Source organism: Phocoena sinus, chromosome 14 (genome assembly GCF_008692025.1).
Source record: "Phocoena sinus isolate mPhoSin1 chromosome 14, mPhoSin1.pri, whole genome shotgun sequence".
In the NCBI taxonomy this organism is placed as follows: Eukaryota; Metazoa; Chordata; class Mammalia; order Artiodactyla; family Phocoenidae; genus Phocoena; species Phocoena sinus.
In genome coordinates, this window is record NC_045776.1 from 19,919,223 (window position 1) to 19,940,615 (window position 21,393).

Below are 21,393 nucleotides of genomic sequence, written 5' to 3' on the forward strand. Positions count from 1 at the left end.
TGCCAGACATGTACAAGGTACTTTCATTTATGTTTACTCTCTAATGCTACTGTGGATGAAAGACCTTTAATTCTCATTCTACAGACTAATTAAAAAGTAAACATCTTTTTAAATGTCAGTTAATATACAGAATAAAAAGGGTCACTAAAAAAAAGTAATTAGAAGAGGGCACTAATTCAGTATTTCCATAACACTATTCTGTTCTCATTATAAGCTTAAATGTAAATGAAAATATTACTAAAATTATAATGACTGATTAAACAATAAAAATAAAGAAAATAATAAAAACATTTAAAATTAAGAGTTGGACTTCCCTGGTGGCGCAGTGGTTAAGAATCTGCCTGCCAATGCAGGGGACACGGGTTCGAGCCCTGGTCCGGGAAGATCCCACTGCAGCGCAGCAACTAAGCCCGTGTGCCACAACTACTGAGCCTGCACTCTAGAGCCCGTGAGCCACAACTACTGAGCCCATGTGCCACAACTACTGAAGCCCACGCACCTAGAGCCCATGCTCTGCAACAAGAGGAGCCACTGCAATGAGAAGCCCACGCACCGCAACAAAGAGCAACCCCCGCTCGCTACAACTAGAGAAAGCCCATGTGGAGCAACGAAGACCCAATGCAGCCAAAAATAAATAATAAATTAAATTTATAGATAAATAAATAAAATAAAATTAAGAGTTCATTGTAGGCATAAACAATTTAGTAAAAGATGATTATTTTTTAAAGCATTTGGTAAACAAAAGTTTGCATTTTCTTTTAGTCATGTGAAAATATGACTAGCCTCTGCCTCTCTATTGCCACACTCTTAATTTCTACAGTTGTAAAATGAGGAGTCATATTCTATCAATATTGCTACCAGAATTTTATGTAATTTCAAAACCAAGAAAATTTAAATATTTGAACAAAGACATTTGGGGGGGCGTCGCTGGTAGCTTATGTATAAATTGACAACAAGATTAGATTTCCAGTATTTGAAAATATTTTCATGTGAGCTAATCATCATATTCCTATATACTGTTATAAAACGTTTTAACAGTTCCAAAACAGAGAACCTCTATCAAGGTTTTCTCTTTTATCCAGCGATGTTTATGTTTTATTCTTAGGTCACAGTACAGTATACTTAAGGCTAGAAACCATAATATGAAAGGCACTATTATAAGTAAGTCATTCAAATCATATCACCCAAAAGAATCTCTAAATTATATCAGTTAAACACAAATTTATATCTCTAAATTTAACCATACAAATCCAGGAACAGTGTACTTACAAAACTGTGCTTGCCAGAGCGTGAAGTTGTTGATAATGATGGTGTCAAATAATAATCAATAGTCCCTTTCTTAGCAGTATTTAGGGCTTTAAGGTTGCAGAAGCACACACTTAAAAGGGTGAGATGAAATGGCATCTTCACATTCACCATATTTCGAAAAAGTTTCATAAGTACATCAACCATTGGGGTCATCACATCATAATTTCCTAAATAAAACGTTTAAGAAGACAATATCTAAATACATTATATCATAATTGATATTAAGAGCTTAATCTAATTTATATTGCTTAGATTAAGAAGTTAAAATCCTAAATAGATATCATTGGGACATCTTGACATTATTTACTGAACTGGGACATCTCAACACTAACACCAACTGCCAAATGAGTTAAAGTTTTCAGAAGATTTGAAATATGGAACTTTTAGTTATGGGAGAATGATGAGGTCAGAAAATCTCCCCATAAAGTTAAAATAAAACTGAACAAAATGGTCAAAAATAATCATTCTGAGATTCTGGAATGAACAAAAGGCAAATAAAGTGAGAAGCACTGATTTATGAAAAGCTGCTGGAACTTAGGTAATGAAGTGGGGACAGCAGCCTTATTGGTTGGAGTTGCTTGTATCCCCATTTACACAGTGCAGTTTGTATAGTAGTTTTACCAGGATGAGGCTCGCTGTGAAAGCCAGAACTTTGCTGCCAGAAAGGACTGACCTGACTTGAGGTAGAGGGCAAAAGCCCACACCCAGCAGTGTTGCCAGAAAAATGAACAAACTTGGTAGGAAACAAAGGAAATCACATAGCTCTTGAGCCTGGGGTGGCATCTGTGGTTGGGATGAGTGAAAGATCAGTGGACCAGCCATAAATTTAACCAGGAGATCTGGAAATGAGAGAACCACAGAGGGACTACATAAGCTCTCCTCACAACCCCAAATGACTGAGAGCTGCACACACACAGAGGAGCCAGGCTTTCCATATGTCTCTCACCAGAATGGCAGCAAGTATACCAGGGGAGGTGCAACAGGGATGAGCCGAAAATAAAGGCCAAGGCAGATTTGAAAAAGGCCTAAATTTTGAAAGTGCTCTCCAACCCAAGCACTTGTCTGCTGACAGAAAATGAAAGCCTTCCAGGCTGTAGTATTTGAGCAAACCTTTGACCAATTATTGTCTAACCACCAAACTATGCAGACACAGGGTAATCTCCTAAGAAGACAAAATTAAAAACTTAAATTTAAATTAAAAAAAAGAAAAAAAGTTAAGCAGAGAGATCAGGGACAACACATCACAGGGCAGGTAGATCCTGCAGCTTAAGTCCAGACAGGTTACAAAGAAAGAAAAGGAGAAAAAAGCCCACAGGGAAAAAAAATCCAAATCCAGAGTTTCTAGAATACATTATCTAGTCCAATTTTCAACAAAACATTACAATACATACAAAAAACAAAAAAGCCAGGAATGTGATTCTTACTCAGGCAGAAAAAGCAGTCAATAGAAACTGACTTTAAGTTCAATTTAGCAAAGACTTTAAAGTTGCAATTATAGATATTTTCAAAGAATTAAAGAAGATCATTTAAAGGAATTAAAGTAAGATATAATAACCACTACCAAGAAAGAGAGAGTCTCAATAAAGAAACAGGATCAAACATACAAACAAAACAAAACAAATGGAAATTCTAGAGTTATAAAGTATAGTAACCAAAACAACAACAAAATCACTAGATGTGTAACAACAGTTTTGAGGTGACAGATGAATCAGAGAACTTGAATACAGCTCAAAAGAAATTATCTAATCTGATAAAGAAGAAAAAAGTCTGAAGAAAAATGAATAGAATTGCACACACCTATAGGACATTATTATCAAGCATACCATCATATGTGCAATGAGAGTCCCAGAAGGAAAGAAAAAGAAGAGAGAATATTTGAAGAAATAAGAGCCCCAAACTCCCCATATTTCATTTAAAAATTTAGTCTACAGAATTAAGAATCTCAATAAATCCCAAGTAGGATAAACACACAAACACACACACAAAACCACTTAGATATACCATGGTCAAACTGCTGAAAAAGACAGAGAGGTAACTAACTCATCACATACAGGAGAACAACAATACAACTGTGCCCGGTAACAATTTATTGCCTCTCAGCTACAAATCACCCTTCAGTAACTGCTGTGTGATAATGCGTTGGACTCTAAAATTTTTTTTACATTGAACTCAACTGTTAAGTTTTGTCAGTAGAGAGAACTGGAGGACCATTAAAGGAGAAAGGGTGTTTCTCTTCCTGGTTCCGATGTACTGTCATTTACCTTTTCTTGCTCCCGTAACATGGTCTGTGTGCAGTACATATGTGTGGAACTATCCAATAGTGCTGTGCCATACCACGTGTGTGTGGAACGCTCAGTCCCTCAGCAACCTCCAGCCCCAGTCTAAGCCTAGTGACCATGTTACCATGGCACTAGCAACTCAGACACTGCACATACCAGGCCTGTGCCATAAACAGCACCCTGACTCTTCCTGCATACCCACCTAATAGGCTCGACTTGCATATGCCACAGAAGGTTGTTTCCTCCAGCTCTTCCTATGCAGGCACCATACCCTCCACCTTTGCACTAGCAGAAGAATGAAGATTCCTCCAGCATAAACACCTACCAGTCTCAGCTTGCCCACATCCTGGAGGATTGTTAACAGAAGCCCTCTCAACATGGACACCTGCATACCCCAGCTCGTGCGCTGCCCTGCCAGTGAGAAAACTCCCAACATCCCAACACCTCCTGTGCACCCACCAATCAGCCCCAGCTCATCTGTAGATCAGAGCGTGGTATTCTCTTTGCCCAATAACTATGGACCAGCTCTGGGCCAGGTAACTCAAAGGATTTCTCTACCATTCAGTGTTCTGCAACCACACCTTCTCCTTGAGGGGTAAGAGGACTCTCTTTTCCAAGTTTGCCCTTCCTTAGATACTTTTCCTTAGCCCTCGGGTACCTCTTAGAGTATCTTTATATCTTTATAGTCACTCCCCTATCATAATTTAGTAATTCTTTGAAACTTTCCCTGTTCAAATTTCTGTGTGGTTATTCTCTCTTGATTGGAACTATTAACAGGAATCTCTCCTGATTAAGCTATTAACAGCTGCCTCCTCATCAAAAATAATGAAAACCAGAAAGCAATGGAATACTATATTCAAAGTATAGAAAGAAACCAGTAAAGGATTATATATCCAGACAAACTGTCATTCAAAAATGCTATTTTGGAGAAGTAGTCCATAAATTTTAGTTAAGTAGAATGGTTTGATAGTGTTGCTCAACTCTTCTTTTCAAATGCAAATGGAACATTCTCCAGGGTAGACCATGTGCTAGGCAACAAAATAAGGCACAATATATGTAAAAAGGTTGAAGTTACTTTAAGCATGTTCTCTGATCAACTAAAATCAAAATGGAAATCAACAAAAAGAAATTTGAAAAATAATCAAATATTTGGAAATTAAACAGCAAATTTCTAAAGTTTAAGGGTCAAGGAGGAAATCACAATGGATATTAGAAACTACTTTAGCGTTAATGAAAAAGAAACACAACAAAATTTATGGAATGCAGCTAAAGCACTGCTTAGAAGGAAATGTATAACTTTAAACTTGAATTATTAGAAAAGAAGGTAAGTATAAAATAAATAATGTAAGCTTCCATCTTAAAAAACCAGGAGTGGAAAGGCAAATTAAACCTAAAGCAAGCAGAAATAACAAAGATCAGAGCAGAAATAAATGAAATAGAAAGTAGAAAGACAACTGAGAAATCAATGACACCAAAAGTTGAATCTTGGAAAAGATTAACAAAACTGATAAACCTTTGCTAGAATGACCAAGGGAAAAAAAAAAAAAAGAATACACAAATTACCAAAATCAAGAATGAAAGAGAGGACATCACTATAGACCCTACAAAAATTAGGATTATAAGGGAATATTAACAACTTCATGACAACAAATTAGACAGCTTGGATGAAATGCATACATTCCTAGAAGATACAAATGACCAAAACTGACTCAAAATGAATAGAAAATCAGAATAAACTTATAACAAATAAAGAAATCAAATTCTTATTCATAAAAGAACAAAGCTAGAGAACTTACACTACCTAATTTCAAAACTTACAACAAAGTATCAAGGCAGGGTAGAACTGGTATAAGGATAAACATATAGATCAACGGAATAAGAAGGTCAAAAATAAACCCTTACATTTATGGTCAATTAGTTTTTGACAATGGTGCTATGGCAATTCAAAGAGGAAAGAACATTCTTTTCAACAAATTCTGTGAACACATGGAAAAGAAGGAACTAAGACTCTTACTTTACACAACACATAAAAATTAATTCAAAGTGGATCTAAGTAGAAATCTTAAAACTATAAAATTTCTGAAAGAAAACATAAGAGGAAATATCTATGACCTTTGGGTTAGGCCAAGAATTTTTAGATGATATCAAAAGCACTATCAATATAAGAAGAAAAAACAAAACAATGAAATACCATTACACAGTCATGAGAATGAGTATAATAAAAGAAAATGACAGTACTAAATGTCAGTGAGAATATGAAAACACTGGAACCCTCTATACTTTGTTGGTGAGAATCTACATTGTTATACTCACTTTGAAAAAAAATGTGTCAGTTTAGAGTTCAACTTTACCATACAACCCAGGAATTCCACTCCTTGTAATCTACCCAAGATGAACAAAAGCATATACTTGCCCAATGACTTGCACACAAATGTTCACAGCACCATTTTTCGTAACGGTCAAAAATTGGAAACAATCTAAATGCCCATAAAGAAGTTATCTCGTGCTATATAATTAATTACCATAGTTTTGTTTTTCTCTGGAGTTGGGAATCATTCCTAACTGAGTCTTTACTTTTAATATCTATTAAAAAACAACAAAGTTTTCTAGTGAAAATTTCATATAGAATAAAAGTATTTAATAGTTCACTAACTCCCTGTGAAGACTACCCATCTTTGGATCATATTTCTAACTCAAAGTTTGTTTTTTTAAGAGTTCGACCTGCCAATTAAATTATCAGAAAATTAGTCCATTACCTATCCCTAACTTCTGAATTATGTGGGATGGAATTGCGCACTGACGACTCTCACGGCTATAGTGCTTCTCAGATGAATACCGACGGATTATTAATCTTATTGTATGTGGCTTCCTTCCGTCTTGGCAGACTCTAAAAATAAAGAGAAAGAGGAAACAAGGAATTAGAAAAAGTATTATCTAAAGTTTTTTAATGGTCCAATATACCTCATTTACCTAAAGGTGCCAGATTTAGTAACTGTAACAATTATAAATACAGTTGATAATTAGGCAGTAGGCAATAAAGGTCCCTGAATAGTCCAAGCAAACTTCACAAAGTCTACATAATAAAGCTCTGAAACTTAAATAAGGCTCTCAGACCTCATGCAGAATTGAGTGCTATCAGAAGAAGAAAAGAGATAAGATATAATAATAACAAGCCATTTTACAATCCAAATCCAAAACATAACTAAAAGCAACATATTAAAATCAGCAGGAAATTTAAGAAACAGAGAAACATTTACTGACAGAAGCAAATATATAAAAAATGACAATTTTTTACACATGTAAAAAAAATAAGATTACAAAAAGAAAAAAAATTTTAATGAGATTATTTCTGTTTAAAAGCACTCCTCAAATAGATCCAAGGGAGTCAGTAATATCACCATTATATGGCTTTAGAGAAATAATGTGAAAGGTTAATTATATACTATATTTAGGAAGGTAAGTACTTGTCCATGCATCTTAAAAAGTGTTCCATCCAAATAATCTTGGTTTTAGTGTTGAAAACAAAACTTTTAATGACATGGAAAATCTGCTTATAAAGTAGAAAATCTAATTACTAGAGAAAATAAATGTCATCAAAGAATAACATTTTCCTTTCTATATGTGTCGCAAACATAAAATACAAGTATTATTAAACATACTCAAATTGATTTTGAATTAGAAAATTTGGATTTTTGTAGTAAACAATTTTTTTCTTATTGCTTTATCACAAAACTTCTTGACTGCTGCTTTATTAAGATAATATCTTAAATGGTGCCTGTAAACATGTTACTAGTTTAAACATCTTCCAGTTCTATTAAGTTAATATGCAACTCAAAGAGTGTAATTTGGTTCCTATAACTAATTAAGACATACTAGAAAAAGGTTATACTCTAAGCAATCTTAAGACCAGTGCCTAGAGAATGGATTAATGGACCAGAGCCTAGATGTATGATTTTATACCTCTTACATATCTATAGTATTAATCATCATATGCTTGAGAACATTCACACGCACGCACAATTCTTTTTTTTGCCAGTTACTTAGATGGCATTATACAACTCAGTCACTGATATAAGGGGCCACTATGTAGAAAAGGGAATGCCAAGCAGAAATAAGGAGAAATGGTTAATAGTTATTTCACAGGTTTAGAGCATCTAGACTCATTTCTGGGTTGATGCTTCAAATAAGAGAACCTATAAAATGTATACTTCTTGCGGTTTCTCTATGCGCACAACTTTTTCTAGTGACCAGGCATTTCACAGTAGTCTTATATTTAGCTGCAACAAAGCAGATAACTCAGTTTCACTAGCATAGTCACAGGCTCAGCCTGAGTCATATCACTGAAGCTGGGTCATATAGCCAGCCAGTTGCATGCAGCAAATGATGAGCTGCACGGCCCTGCTCAAGACATGGGATTGCAATGCATGTTGCATGACTGCAAAGTTGAAGGAAATATCACTTTATCAGTTTTCTGAGACTTACAGTCATCCGAAAACCATTTTCTCTAGTCACATTAGCCATCCTAGCATCATTACAGAAGCACACCTACCCAAAACTGTTAGATCCCTGACACCCCACTTTGAGAAATCAAAGAAATGGGAGGAAAAGAAATGGAGTACTGAGAAATAGATATATGATGGCAAAGGAGCATCAGAAAACTAAATGTCTTGTTCAGTTTATGCAATGCTATTTGTATACTCATAACTCCAATTGACACTCTTCATGTATTTAATAGGCCAGTAACCCTGCACATACCCACAATCACTCTCCCTGCTCACACATAATCCCATTAAGCTATTCCTTCATCTGACTCCATTTTCTTTCACATGGTCTGAGGCACAGGAGATAAAAGGGTTCTTCTGCTTTCTCCATCAATTTCCTATCCTCAATCATCACAAAGTTTATAGGTGCCGTGATTCTAGAGATACCTATAAAACTCCCTTAGGTTAATGATCAGCAGCTAGATCCACAGTAAACCACAATGTTACTAAAATTAAGACCAATGCAAGTAGATGAATTAAATTTAGTTAAAAACATCTGTTACTTTATAATGATCTATCTTTGCATGTTTAGTCTCCAGTTAATCGGTAAGTTCCAAGATAGAACATCAAGTATTCTTTCCATGTACTATACACAGAATCTATAAGATGATACGGCAAAATGGAAAAATCACCTGTTCAAAAGACTAGCAAGTAGTTCTTCAATCTTATTTTTAGCTTCAACTTCTGATGAACATTTTTTAAATGAATCTTCCTCACTAAAGGACTACCAAAGAAGCACAAATAAGGATTAATAAAAACCCAAATAAACATATCCAATTATCAGTGTATATGTTAAATAAGTATTCAACACATTCTTTACTAACTTACCTCATGTACTTAGTTTGAGCCATTTAGTTCACTTTTATATTAAATCTTTTTATCTGCAAGTTATTGTACTCCACTAGAAAGTGCACTGGAAGTCAAGAAAATTACAAAGCTCTAGTGCCCATGCCACGCTTTATTGTACGAGTACAGTGAGGCTCTTAATCTCCTAGGACTGGAATCTGAGTTTAACCTTGGGCAAGTTATTTAACCTTTCTAAAGTACAGTATCTTCATCTTAAAAAAATAATGAGAGGAAGAGGGAGTAAAGGAGGGGGGAAAGGTATGAACAATAGTACTAACTACCTGGAAGATTCACTTGAAGATTAACTGGGATAATGTATATATTATTATCCCTCAGGAAAAAAATTCATCAGTGTTATCTGGGTGGTTATACCTTTCTCCATTTCCTAAACCATTAGACTACTCTGAAAACAAGATTTTTAAAAATTAAAATATTTTGCCTACTGTATACAATATAGGCTATTAAAATTAAGTAGTATTCAATCACAGTGGCTAACTTGAGACTTAAATACTAATTCTTAGATTCAATTTAAGACTATTTATTAATCTACTATAATAAATAGCCTTCTCATAGGAATGGGATCATGTACTAACCTAAAAAGCAAATTAGAATAGTAAGAACACAGTAGTAAAACTAGAAATCTTTACCTCAAATAATGGGACAACCAGTATTCAGTTAAAATGAACATCATCGCCACGTACCTGAGGAGGTCCTGAGGGGGTCACAGGAGAGTTATCCTCTCCAAAACTGAGCTTCTGGATACGCTGAGCAACTGAAATGCCTAACTCCTTTTCTAGTATTTTGGATGAAAAGGTTTGAAGATCACGCACACTACTGATACCCAGTGCTTCCAGACGTTTGGTAGTTTTATAGCCAATACCTAAGCAAAAAGAGATGCATACGGTGTTACAATAGTTTTTCTCTTTAAAATTAGCTAATTAAAATATTATAAAGATATCAACCACGTCTTTTGATACCATAATTGGTATTTTGCTAAGATCAAACTTTATTAAAAATTAGGTTGTTGTTCTGCTCAAGACCTCTGAGTTATGAACCACCTTGAAAACCTAACAACCATAGTATAATATAATGAATAAGGAGACAACCAATAAATGCTGTCTTGATATTGATAAAATGAAATTTTTACCACCTGTTACATAACAATGTGGAAGTATTGAAGAATCATAGTTATTATCCATGTAAAGAAAGACTGTCACTAGAGCAATTAAAATGCATTACCATTTGCTAATTATTAGCTAACTTGACTGATTTCTATACACAATACCACACATTTATATCTGGAGGTAGGAACCATCCCAAATACAACTTCGAGCCAGAAGGCAAACAAACGAATCTTCTCATTAGCGAAACTCCTATGACAAAGTTCTTGCACTAAAACTCAGTCATACTTTATCACAGGAAAAAATTTAATGCTGTGATAAAGGACCATACGTTTCCAGGTTATAACTTTCATGATCATATTCAAACTATACAAAAGTAGGTAAAACTAGGAAAATACTTTCATATATATAGATTCCTAATATAGATTCCCTGCAGAAAACGTCAGGTTTTTTGGTTTTCACCAAGAGCCAAGTACACAGGCTCTAAGAATTAATTACACGTAGCTGTAATTTTTAAACTTAAAGAAATACAATAAAACCAATATATATTTTTCAAATATATTTGTCTTACCAGGCATTTCCTTTATGTGGTTCAAACTATGAATGAGATCTTGAGAACTTTCAGGTAGTAAGAGTGTTTGCTGATTTGGTTTAAAGATGCCAGACACTAATTTTGCCAATAATTTATTAGAAGCCACTCCAGCACAGCCTGTGAGACCCAACTGATTATACATGGCTTCCCGCATCTCAGCTGCAATCTGAGATCCAATAAGTAGTCTGATGTGCAAGATGTCATGCAGGTTTATAGCTATAAAAACAGCCAATGTTGTTAAAAGTCACCATCACAAATTTTCATTTTCTTTTTAACAAATGTTTTAAAAAGATAAAGGTATTAATCTATATCCAACCCCCCTTCCCTACCACCATACTGCTACACCACCATACTGCTACACACTTAACTAATCTCTCTTGTCCTTCACAGGAAATCTGTAAAGTAACTATCACAAGTGAATTCCAAGGCCTGTGATAGCAAATGCATACTGGGAGTGCTGAATGATTAACAGATTACGAAAATTGATCTCATAAAAAATTCCGACAGACATTAGTAGAACTTTTACTCACGTTTATCTGGAAGTAAGCATAAAAGTAAAAGTGTTACATTAATGATAAAGCTAACATTACAGCTTTAAAGATCTGAATCTAAACTTTACACACTAGTGGTATGTGCTATTAAAAACAATTTTGGATCTGTTTACAGTTTAAGAGATCTTTTATTAAAAGTATAGGGAAATTATATAGAAACAAATTTTCTTAGGTGTGAAAATGACATTAGAGTTATATGAGACAGTCCTTATCCTTAGGAGTATTTACATTTCAAGTGTTATGATGTCTGTAATAGTGGCTCAACAATCTATCAACCAATCAATAAACAGCAAGATAGAGCAAATGTGGCAAAATGATAACAATGGGAGCATCTACAAGGAAAGGCATGATGACTGTTCTCACTGTACCATTCTGTCAACTTTTCTGTAGGTTTAAAAAAAATTTTTAACACAATCTTATGTGGAGGAGAAAGAAGAATTCATGAAGAATTAGATATTTTAGGATATAAGACCTAGCTCTCTGTAATATGTTCTAACAAATAGAATCTAAGTTTGCTTTAAAAATTATACAGAAACACATTTGGAACCTTCTTGCTACCCAGACCTCGTAAGTGACAAAAGAGCACAGGTACAAAAGACACATGAAAGCTTCATATCTTCCTCTAAGACGGAATGGTAGCTCTACTTCTTTTCTCCTTTAATATCAGGGAGGTGGATAATGACTGGAGATTGATCCACCAGCACTCAAAAAAGGGGAATAAGAGAAAGCACGTGCTGGCTGAGACCTATGAGCAAGTATGTCAGGACAGGTCTTAGAGAAAAGCAGCTTGCCTTCTACGTGGTATGATTTGGAAGTCACCAGCAGTCACAAGATGTTTGAAAGCCTAATTAGATATTCAGTAGAGTTGACTGCAGCTTATTTTCAAACGCAAATACCCCTGGAAATACCATCAGTCATTCATACTTTAATACGCGAAGGAGAGGAACCATTCTGTTTTCTTGCTAAGAGTTGGCAAAGATTATTTGAACTGATTAAATATGAGCTTGCAAAATATGGCAGGTAGGCCTGGACAAGCTTCCACAAGAGCTAACTTGGGAGGGTCTTGATGCCTTGGGAGAATAGAAGTGAACAAGCAAAGAGGCAGCAAAGGCAAATTTAGTCTACCTAAAATTTTGCTTAAAAATGGTTTTAAGAAAATCAAAAACTACTCTAAAAAGCCAACTCCTGTAACTTAAGGATGACCTAAAGAGTCATCCTCTTTAAAAACGATAACACAGGGACTTCCCTAGTGGCGCAGTGGTTAAGAATCTGCCTGCCAATGCAGGGAACACGGGTTCGATCCCCGCTCCAGGAAGATCCCACAGACCACGGAGCAACTAAGCCCGTGCACCACAACTACTGAGCCTGCACTCTAGAGCCCGCAAGCCACAACTACTGAGCCCGCGTGCCACAACTACTGAAGCCTAGGCACCTAGAGCTCGTGCTCCGCAACAAGAGAAGCCACCGCAATGAGAAGCCTGCGCAGCACAACAAAGAGTAGCCCCACTCACCACAACTAGAGAAAGCCTGCGCACAGCAATGAAGATGCAATGCAGCCAAAAAATTAAAAAAATAAAATAAAATAAAAACTGTAATACAGGACTGTGTCAGAGAAATGAAAAGTGCACAAAGCACTGAGCTACATGTCATCAAAATACGATTTTCTGCCTATTTAATATGGAATAGCAATACCTGATTTTAATCATCTTAGACTGCTGAAATATGGCTAATATATCCAACAAAAGCCAGAATACTTTCAGAAAGACATAATCGACTCTCTGAACTGACTGAACATTAAGAAATGTAGATACTTTTAGTTACTAAATTGAATGAATAAGAACCCACTTACGCTGATTACCGTATACATGACCCGACACAGTCAGTGCTGAGGGTTCATCACTTTGAAGCTGCTCTAGTCTCTTCTCAACCATTTCTGTTAGATCCACAAAATTTTCATCAAATCCGAGTCTCTCAACAACTGGACTAAATTCTTCCAACAACTCTAAATTAAAATAACATTGGAGCACAGATGTAACTGAAGTTGTAACTAGAATAGATTTAACTCTTTTATGCTTAAAAAAATAACAAAATATGTTGTTAAAGGTTTTACATATATTCACAGTCCCATAATATTTTTAATAAAGTCCTCAGTTAACTGGGATTTTTTTTTCTGTACCACATTCTGAGTAAAGGCAATATTTTCCAACAAGTCCAAAAATAACATTTCCTGGGCAGATGCTCATAGCAATAAATTTCTCAATCTCCTATACGTATAATTTCTCTATCTGTAGTACATTAAACATCAATGCTTATAGTTAATTATGATCTTGAAGCAGTAGGTCAAAGAATAAATTATAGTCTGCTTATAAAAGTAAAAACAAATAATAATATATTCTAGCTATGTTTTTCATAAGAATTTTAAAAAGGCCAAACAAAATAAAATTTAAAATTTCCAGTTAATACTAATCCAAAGAGAAAAGTTACTTAATTTTCAAAATATACTACAATGCGATACTTTTTGATTAGTCACCCTCCAGCACATTCCTTAAGGGCAGAGATGGACCATGACTTACATGTATTTGAATGCCCAGCCTCTAACAGAATGCCTAGTCCATAACTCAAATGTTTACTAAATTGAGCTGAACCAGGATTTGAAATAAGTTCAAAAAGACTTATCAATTCTCATTTTTAGGATTAAAACTAATAATTTGAAATCATTAAGAAGAATTTTCACTTCTCTCTAAATCATCTATGGCACCAGCTGGATGGCAGAAAACAAATTATTAGCCTCTTATTATATAAAAATGCATAGGTTCTTAAAGTCCTATAACATGAAAGCTCTGTTTTATTGATGCCAACACTGATAACAGCAGGAGAAAACAATTAATAAAGACAACAGTGTGATCTGGTGACCACCAAAAATCACTTTCAACCTACCTGGAGAAAACCATATATCTACTCTGAGGAAAAACTGACAATGTGTCTGACCATATAAAAGGATTCTTTTGAATTTCCCTCATCAATTTCTGCTTTTCTTCCCCAAAAGTATATACGTGATGTCCAGCAGTAACAGGTAGAAAATAAAAGTTTATCAAAACAATACTATATAAAAAACAAAGAACAAGTAAAGTGCTAAGGAGAAAAGCAAATTAAGTACCGAATCATGCACAAAGCTGGTGGATCGCTGAATATTGATTGATTATATTGGTTCTATTACTAGGTCATAGGAATAAATCACTTATCCATTCCTGAAGTTAACCTCTTTTTTGCTGTCAACTTGTCAACTCCATAAACAAGAGGCATTTATTAAACATATGATTACACAAGGCCAAAGAGAGGAGTTATAATTAGAGAAAAAACTATCTAGACAAAAATGTAATACTGTAGAATAAAAATATGAAATAAACAATAAGGTTATACATCATAAATAGGTCTGAAATAAATTCAGTATAGGACTGTTAGGCTATGTTCCTATTTCAACTCAGAAAATACCATGAAAAAAATTAACAAAATAACATTTTATCGATGCATAAATCATACTTAGAATATTTATTGTTATTATATTAGTGCATTTTTAATTCTTTCAAGATACTACTTTATAAGTTAAGAATCAGCATAAAAACTGAGATTTACTCATTGAATTTCCAGTAGATACTTTCACTGTGAAGAGTTGCAGTGGCACAGAAATCATAGGAGAAAGTCTGATAAGTCTGACAACATAATGTCAGACAAAACACAAACTGGAAAAGTAAAAAAGATGAAACACAAATTGGAAATATATTTATAACACATGGCCATCAAAGGGCTAATTTCCTTAACTTCCCCAAACAATGACACAAACCAATCAGAAAAGAGAGGAGCAATCTAAATAAAAACGGGCCCAAGTGAAAAGGCCATTCACAGAAAACATATATAAATGACCAAAAATACATGAAAAAATGCTCACACTTACAGAGAAATGCAAATCAAAACAATGATTTACTATTTTTTCTGCCTCTAGGCAAAATCTTCATGAGTATCTAATACTGTCATACATACTCGCAATATGTTGGGACAACCTCAAGTGCAACATATAGCAGCATTTCTAATGCAAATTATCTTTGATCTAGCAATTAAACTTTAGGAACTTACTTTAAGGATATCTTCATGAAATGTGAAAATTTCTGTATGAAAATGTCTACTGAAGCATATATTTGTAAGAGCAAAAAGTTGGTAACAGAAATAATCCCTCACTATCAGGGAAGCCACATAATTTACAAGATATCTTTTGAATAAAAGGAGGTGCTATTAATAATTACGTAGGGACAATGGGCATAAAGTGGGACATACTGTCTTCATATCAGTAAAGGAATGGTTAAATAAGTTTGGGACAAAATACAACAGAATACTGTGCAGGCACTAAAAAGAATGAGGAAGAGCTATATGAATGAGATGAAAGATCACCAAGAACAAAGGCAAGATGCACACTGTCTGTATTATATCACCTCTTCTATGTACAGTAAAAATTAACTTCTGAGTATTCAGATACACACACATAATTGTGCACATTGTCTATTCACACACAGACATATACACATATGTGGCGGAAGGGGTTTGGGTCATTGTTTTACACATATGGAAAAACCTGATACTGGTTTTTGCATCTTGCCTTCTACTCACTCAACAAGGCATATCTCTATGAGTCAAACAGTACAGCAACAATTCATTCTTTTTAATAGCCATATAATATTCTATCATAGAGAAGTCTTAGTTTATTTAGCCATTCTCACCCTGGTGAGCAATTGTTTTCATTCCATATTTTTAGCAATTATGAACCATGCTACAAGAAACGTTTTTGTACATATACATTATTTTAGTTCTATTAGATAAATCCCCAGCAGTGGTATTATTGGGTTAAAGAACATAATAGGTATCTTTAATTTCAAAACATGTTTCTAGATTGCTTTCTTGAAAAGGCTGTAATACTTTGTTTCTACTTTTTCTCACATTCTTATTTTTAGTACTAATGAATTTGAGCATTCTTTTTCCACATTGTTGAATTTGCTCTTTTTGTTAATTGCCTATTCATATCCTTTGTCCATTTTTCTTAAGTTTCTTTTTCTTGTTAATTCCTAAGAGCTCTTGGATATTATATTTAATGCTTTCATCTGAAAACTGCTACAAATAACCAAAGAACAAGTAAACAAAAACAATAGCAGGCCTTCCCTGGTGGCGCAGTGCTTGAGAGTCCGCCTGCCGATGCAGGGGACACGGGTTCGTGCCCCGGTCCGGGAAGATCCCACATGCCGCAGAGCGGCTGGGCCCGTGAGCCATGGCCACTGAGCCTGCGCATCCGGAGCCTGTGCTCCGCAGCGAGAGAGGCCACAACAGTGAGAGGCCCGCGTACCACAAAACAAAAAAAAAAAAAAAAAGAATTTACTAAAACAATAGCAAACAAGATAAATAAAAAGCTGATCTGTATACATTTTAAAACTGTATATATTTGCCATATGCCAGTACAACACATGGTTTCATTTTTCCTGTAATTTACTAAAACACTAAGATTCAAACCCAAACCTTAGTAAGGGGGAGTTTATCTACACTGAAATATTTAATATATACATAAAATCTAAGAAAAAAATATACTCCTTATCTTTGCTAATACTTCCTAACAAATTGGTTTTTAATTATGTTAATCAAACATTACAGAAGCCTCTCTCAACTCCCATTAGTGCATTAGAGTACAGCATATTTCTTCATAGTTTATTTAAACTTGGCATTTAAACTTATAATTAAAAACACCTGGTTCTTTTTGGTTTATCGTCTCCCATTTTCTCACTTAAAAATTTTTTTACATTTTCTCATATTTATGTAAACATCAGCGTGACAGAGTTCAAATTCCTTCCAACTATACATTTTTGTCACCATTACTCATAATATATTAAGTCATTCTCATATAAATTTTTTTTTAATGGGAAAGCCCCAAAATAAAAGGAAACTGACTTATGCATTTTACATTTATCAAAAGATTCATGTAGTTAACAGGCATTCTATATAAAAATTAATACTGAAATTATATTGCCCATAATCTGTACCTGTAACGTACCTGTAACCTTATATGACATCTCTCTGTAACGAGTCAAATCTTCTCCATTAACTAATACTAGCTGTGGACACTTTTCTTTTGCATCTCTGACATTCATAAGTTTCTTAACTCCAAGTTCCCTAGCTTCATAGTTGCAGGTAACCACCAAATATTTCTGCTGAACCCCTATAAGAAATAAATATTTTATGAGAAAAATATTTTATGAGCAGGATTAAAAATTAAAATTAAAATATAATTTACTTATTCCATATTATGGTTGTAATACCATCTGTTTTGATAAGAATAAAAAGCTCTCAGTTAAAAAATACAGCCTCCATTCATCAAAGCTCTATGAAGTACAATTTAACAAAAATTAGCACGAACGAGCAATTCTATGAATTCTGCAAAAAGATACAAATAAAATCCTTCGAGGATTTTTTTCAAACAATACAAAACCAAAGAATTAACTCTATATAACTTTATATATAACTCCAGGCCATGTTTTACCAAAAAATAAAGCAGATGAAAATAACTGAGTACAATTAACTACATGTTGCTGCTAGAAAACCTAACTTGTCTTCTGAGTAACTTTCCAATGAATATAAAGCAATGTTCTGTTACAAGTGCCAATCTACGGCAATTACTAGGGATCTCCCCCAATCAGTGTTCTAATTATTGAACTGTTCTTCATAGTAATCTTCAGAAAAGATTATAGAGAGTGAGGTGGCATTATGAGCCCCCTCCTTATCAAAATGATTAAGTTATGATCATCTACAGACTGTTTAAAAATTCTAGTTTTCCGGTAGCTTAAAATTGCTAAAATTATTTGCTTTTCTCTTTACACAAGTTGACTACTTGTTTACCACTATTAAAGTAATGTTCATCTAAAATATGTAAAACACAAATATGTAGATGGGGAAAAAAAGGTTATGTCCATTCCCCTAATGTAAGACATTTTGTTTCTAAAGTGTTGATACTATAAACAAGGCAAAGAAACATTATTTCGTGTATTTTTGATATACCAGATTATGCCCAAAAATAGAAGCACTGGGTCAAAAGTAATAATTTATGATTCACCAGTGATCTATGTAAAAATCAGATTAGTAACTTCCTTAACTAAAAAAGTAGTCTTTTAATGCAGGATTAATGGACTCACCATTATGTCACCAGCCCAAGTTAAGTAGTCATATATTTGCTGAGTACAAATGGAAGACTATGCTACTTTCTCCTAGAAACTTTCAGCATTATATCCCTCACTTCCTGGTAATCATTCATTCCTGCATCTTAATTACACAATATCTTTTTACTAATCATTACTTACAGAACATCTTGTTACCATGCTACTAGTTAGAAATGCCTTCAGAAGAAAATTGAGGTCCCCTAATCCTAACTCCTTGACAGCCTTAATTTTAAAGATCCTAGACTGACCTTGGCATACCAAAAACTAGACATCAGTCATCCCTCTGTTCCTTAGTAAATCAACTAGGCTGAGTTGAACTGGGGACTTATCAAAACCAAAATAGACACCAGAGGGAAGCGGCATGTGAACCAAAATTGCTCTTTATGCTTTTACTAAAAGATAAATCCTTACTACATGCATAAAATAAATTTTTAGACATTTAAATTACTTTCCCAATTTAAGATATAATAAAAAAAAGAAAGTTTTTTTTAAAAAGCCAACATAATAGTAATTAGATCCCCAATGTAAAATTTCTCTTTGCCTTTTAAAGATACTTATGATTTTATGGAAAATTTGTACTGTATGCCTTAACATTTTGGGTTCTGTTCAAAATCCAACTATTTTGTCGAATGTTACACAACTCAAGAGTTAATTTCAAAAGTGAGAGAATAGATGACAACTTCCATTAAAATTAATAAAAGAGATTGTTCTTGAGATAAGACAGTTGTAAAATTTCAAACATTGAGAAAAAGACTAAAAGTTTATCATGGTCTCTCTGTTCATCCGTTTGGTTAACTATACTACTTGTATCATATTCACCATTTATTAAATGATTATAAAGTTTACACCTGTAGTGAAGCAAAGATTACTGCCTATAAAGCATCACAGAACTGCTTCCAACATTTATTAATATGGTTAATAAATCATAATATAAGAAACATAATAAATAACGAATCCTATTATACAAAGAAAATAGTATCAAACTCCAGAATTACCTAAAGGTTTGCCCTTTAGTTCTGGATGTGAGATCATTTCTACTTGTGCGTAAAAGCAATCCAGATCCACGTGTACTATGACTCTAGATGAAGAACTTCCTGCTGGCACCACTTGATCATGGACTGTGGCACAATATGCAAAGAAACATAAAAATACATTCAGGCAACTTATCGCCTCTGAGCAACTGCCAGCCCCTTAAAACACGGCAACTGAGAAAGAAGAATGCAGAGTGATTTTTAAAGTTTTTTTCCTGGATTTATCACATGTGTCAAAGCATCTAAAAATTACAAAGACATGAGAGAAACTCCACCCACAGTAGAGTCTTCAGTCCTGTTTACTTACTATTTCTTTGTATACTATGTTTTTCTCAGGATAGTAATACATTTAAGGAAAAAAATTTATCCATAATGGAAGATTGCAAGAGGTAATCCTAGGACTTGGAAGTTTATGGGAAAATTTAGAGAAAGTTGCAAGGGGCAGAAAAGTTTAAACACTGATCTTTCAACCAACTTATAAAGTATTCTAAGTGGCATGTCCTTAAATTAAAAAAATAATCTGAAATACAAAGCAGCACAAGACAGAACCTATGGGTCCCGATGGACTACATCTAGCTCCCATATGAGATCAAGATTAGCTGGTTCAATGCTGAATACCCAATACCTAAAACAGAGCCTGGCATATAATAGACTACCAATGAATACTTGCTAAATTGCAAGACAGAGTAAATATTTCCTGGATTTTAAAAGTGGTTCATGTCTTGAGGGAAGGGGCAGAGGGATAAGACAGAGGAGATTCCAGCTCTTAACACCAGTTAAAAACAAGGCAGGCTAAATGCAATGTGGTTTTCTGGTTTGGAGCCCGGAACAGAAAAAAATTAAGTGGAAAAAAACTGGTAAAATCTGAATAAAGCTTGTCCTTTCATTAATAGTATGCCACTGTTACTTTCTTAGTTTTGACAAATGTATCACGGTGATGTAAGATATTAAAGTTAGGAAAAGCTATCTGTGCGTCTCTCTGTAAATCTAAAATTATTACAAAATTTAAGTTTTTAAAAAAGGGGGCGGGGGTCTAGGAGGCAGGGAAGGAGAGCCTTGGCCCCAGGCCCGGGGATTGGCGCGCTGCAAAGTAGGGTCCAGAGGCTGGAAATGGGTCACCGGAGAGGCGGCCACTGCAGACGTGCCTCGTCCCCGGTTCCGAGCTGCGCCGTCCCTTCCCGTCTGCGCTGAGCCGGGGACCCAACCTTTGCCAAACGGTCGACAAGTTCCCCCGCTACTGCAACCTTTAGGCGGCCGGGGACTCTTCCGCTTTCACTGGGCTGTTTCAGGGATTACAAATGCAACCTCGATTAACCAACTGACGCGCCCACCCTACTCCTACTGGTCAAAAAATCCCTCTCGGGATCTTGGCCTCAAAACACCGGGCAGCGAAGGGCAGCTCTCTCAGCGGAGTCCGGAAGACGAAAGGACCCGAGCCGGGCGGGACGGTCGCAGCCCAACAGCCGCCGCCACTGCCCCGGGAGTCCTCCCGCCCCGCGCTGCTCATTTACACCAAGGGAGGCCGCCGGGCTCCTCAGGCTCCAGCGCACCCGGCGAGCTGCCGGCTGCCCACGCCTCGGCCCGCTCCATGCCCAGAGCCCCGTCCTCTTCCTCGTCGTGGTCGCCTTCTTCCTCAGGCTCCACCCACTGCTTCTGCGTCCCGCCCCAGCGGCCAACCGCAGGGCAGCTTCCGACCGCTTCCGCCCGGTCTCCAGGGAAGCCGCTCCGGGCTGGCGCCTGCGCGGGCTCCTCCGAAGGACTCGCCGGCTGGGAATCCTCCAGACCAGCGTGCGGGGGTTCCCTCCCGCCCAGCAGTGAATGAGAGATTGCCTTACCAAACAGCTCATTTTTTTCTTAAGGTCTTCGGAGTGAGTCCCACA

At 35.5% G+C, this 21,393-nt stretch overlaps 1 protein-coding gene across 2 annotated transcripts in view; it reads right to left on the bottom strand.

Annotated features, from left to right (window-relative positions):
* Positions 1 to 21,178, bottom strand: part of POLI (DNA polymerase iota) — a 34,868-nt gene extending 13,690 nt beyond the window's left edge. The window contains exons 1-9 of one of the 2 annotated variants that reach the window (XM_032602517.1): positions 21,025 to 21,153; positions 19,478 to 19,600; positions 17,324 to 17,488; positions 13,088 to 13,240; positions 10,667 to 10,903; positions 9,676 to 9,854; positions 8,761 to 8,852; positions 6,344 to 6,474; positions 1,270 to 1,475 (exon numbers count right to left, since the gene is read on the bottom strand). In XM_032602517.1, coding sequence (XP_032458408.1) covers positions 1,270 to 1,475; positions 6,344 to 6,474; positions 8,761 to 8,852; positions 9,676 to 9,854; positions 10,667 to 10,903; positions 13,088 to 13,240; positions 17,324 to 17,488; positions 19,478 to 19,600; positions 21,025 to 21,103 — 1,365 coding nt within the window. In that variant the 5' untranslated portion in view covers positions 21,104 to 21,153. Of the gene's footprint in view, positions 1 to 1,269; positions 1,476 to 6,343; positions 6,475 to 8,760; positions 8,853 to 9,675; positions 9,855 to 10,666; positions 10,904 to 13,087; positions 13,241 to 17,323; positions 17,489 to 19,477; positions 19,601 to 21,024 lie in introns of both variants that reach the window. The other variant, XM_032602518.1, reaches the window with a different exon arrangement.
* Positions 21,179 to 21,393: the final 215 nt, after the last annotated feature.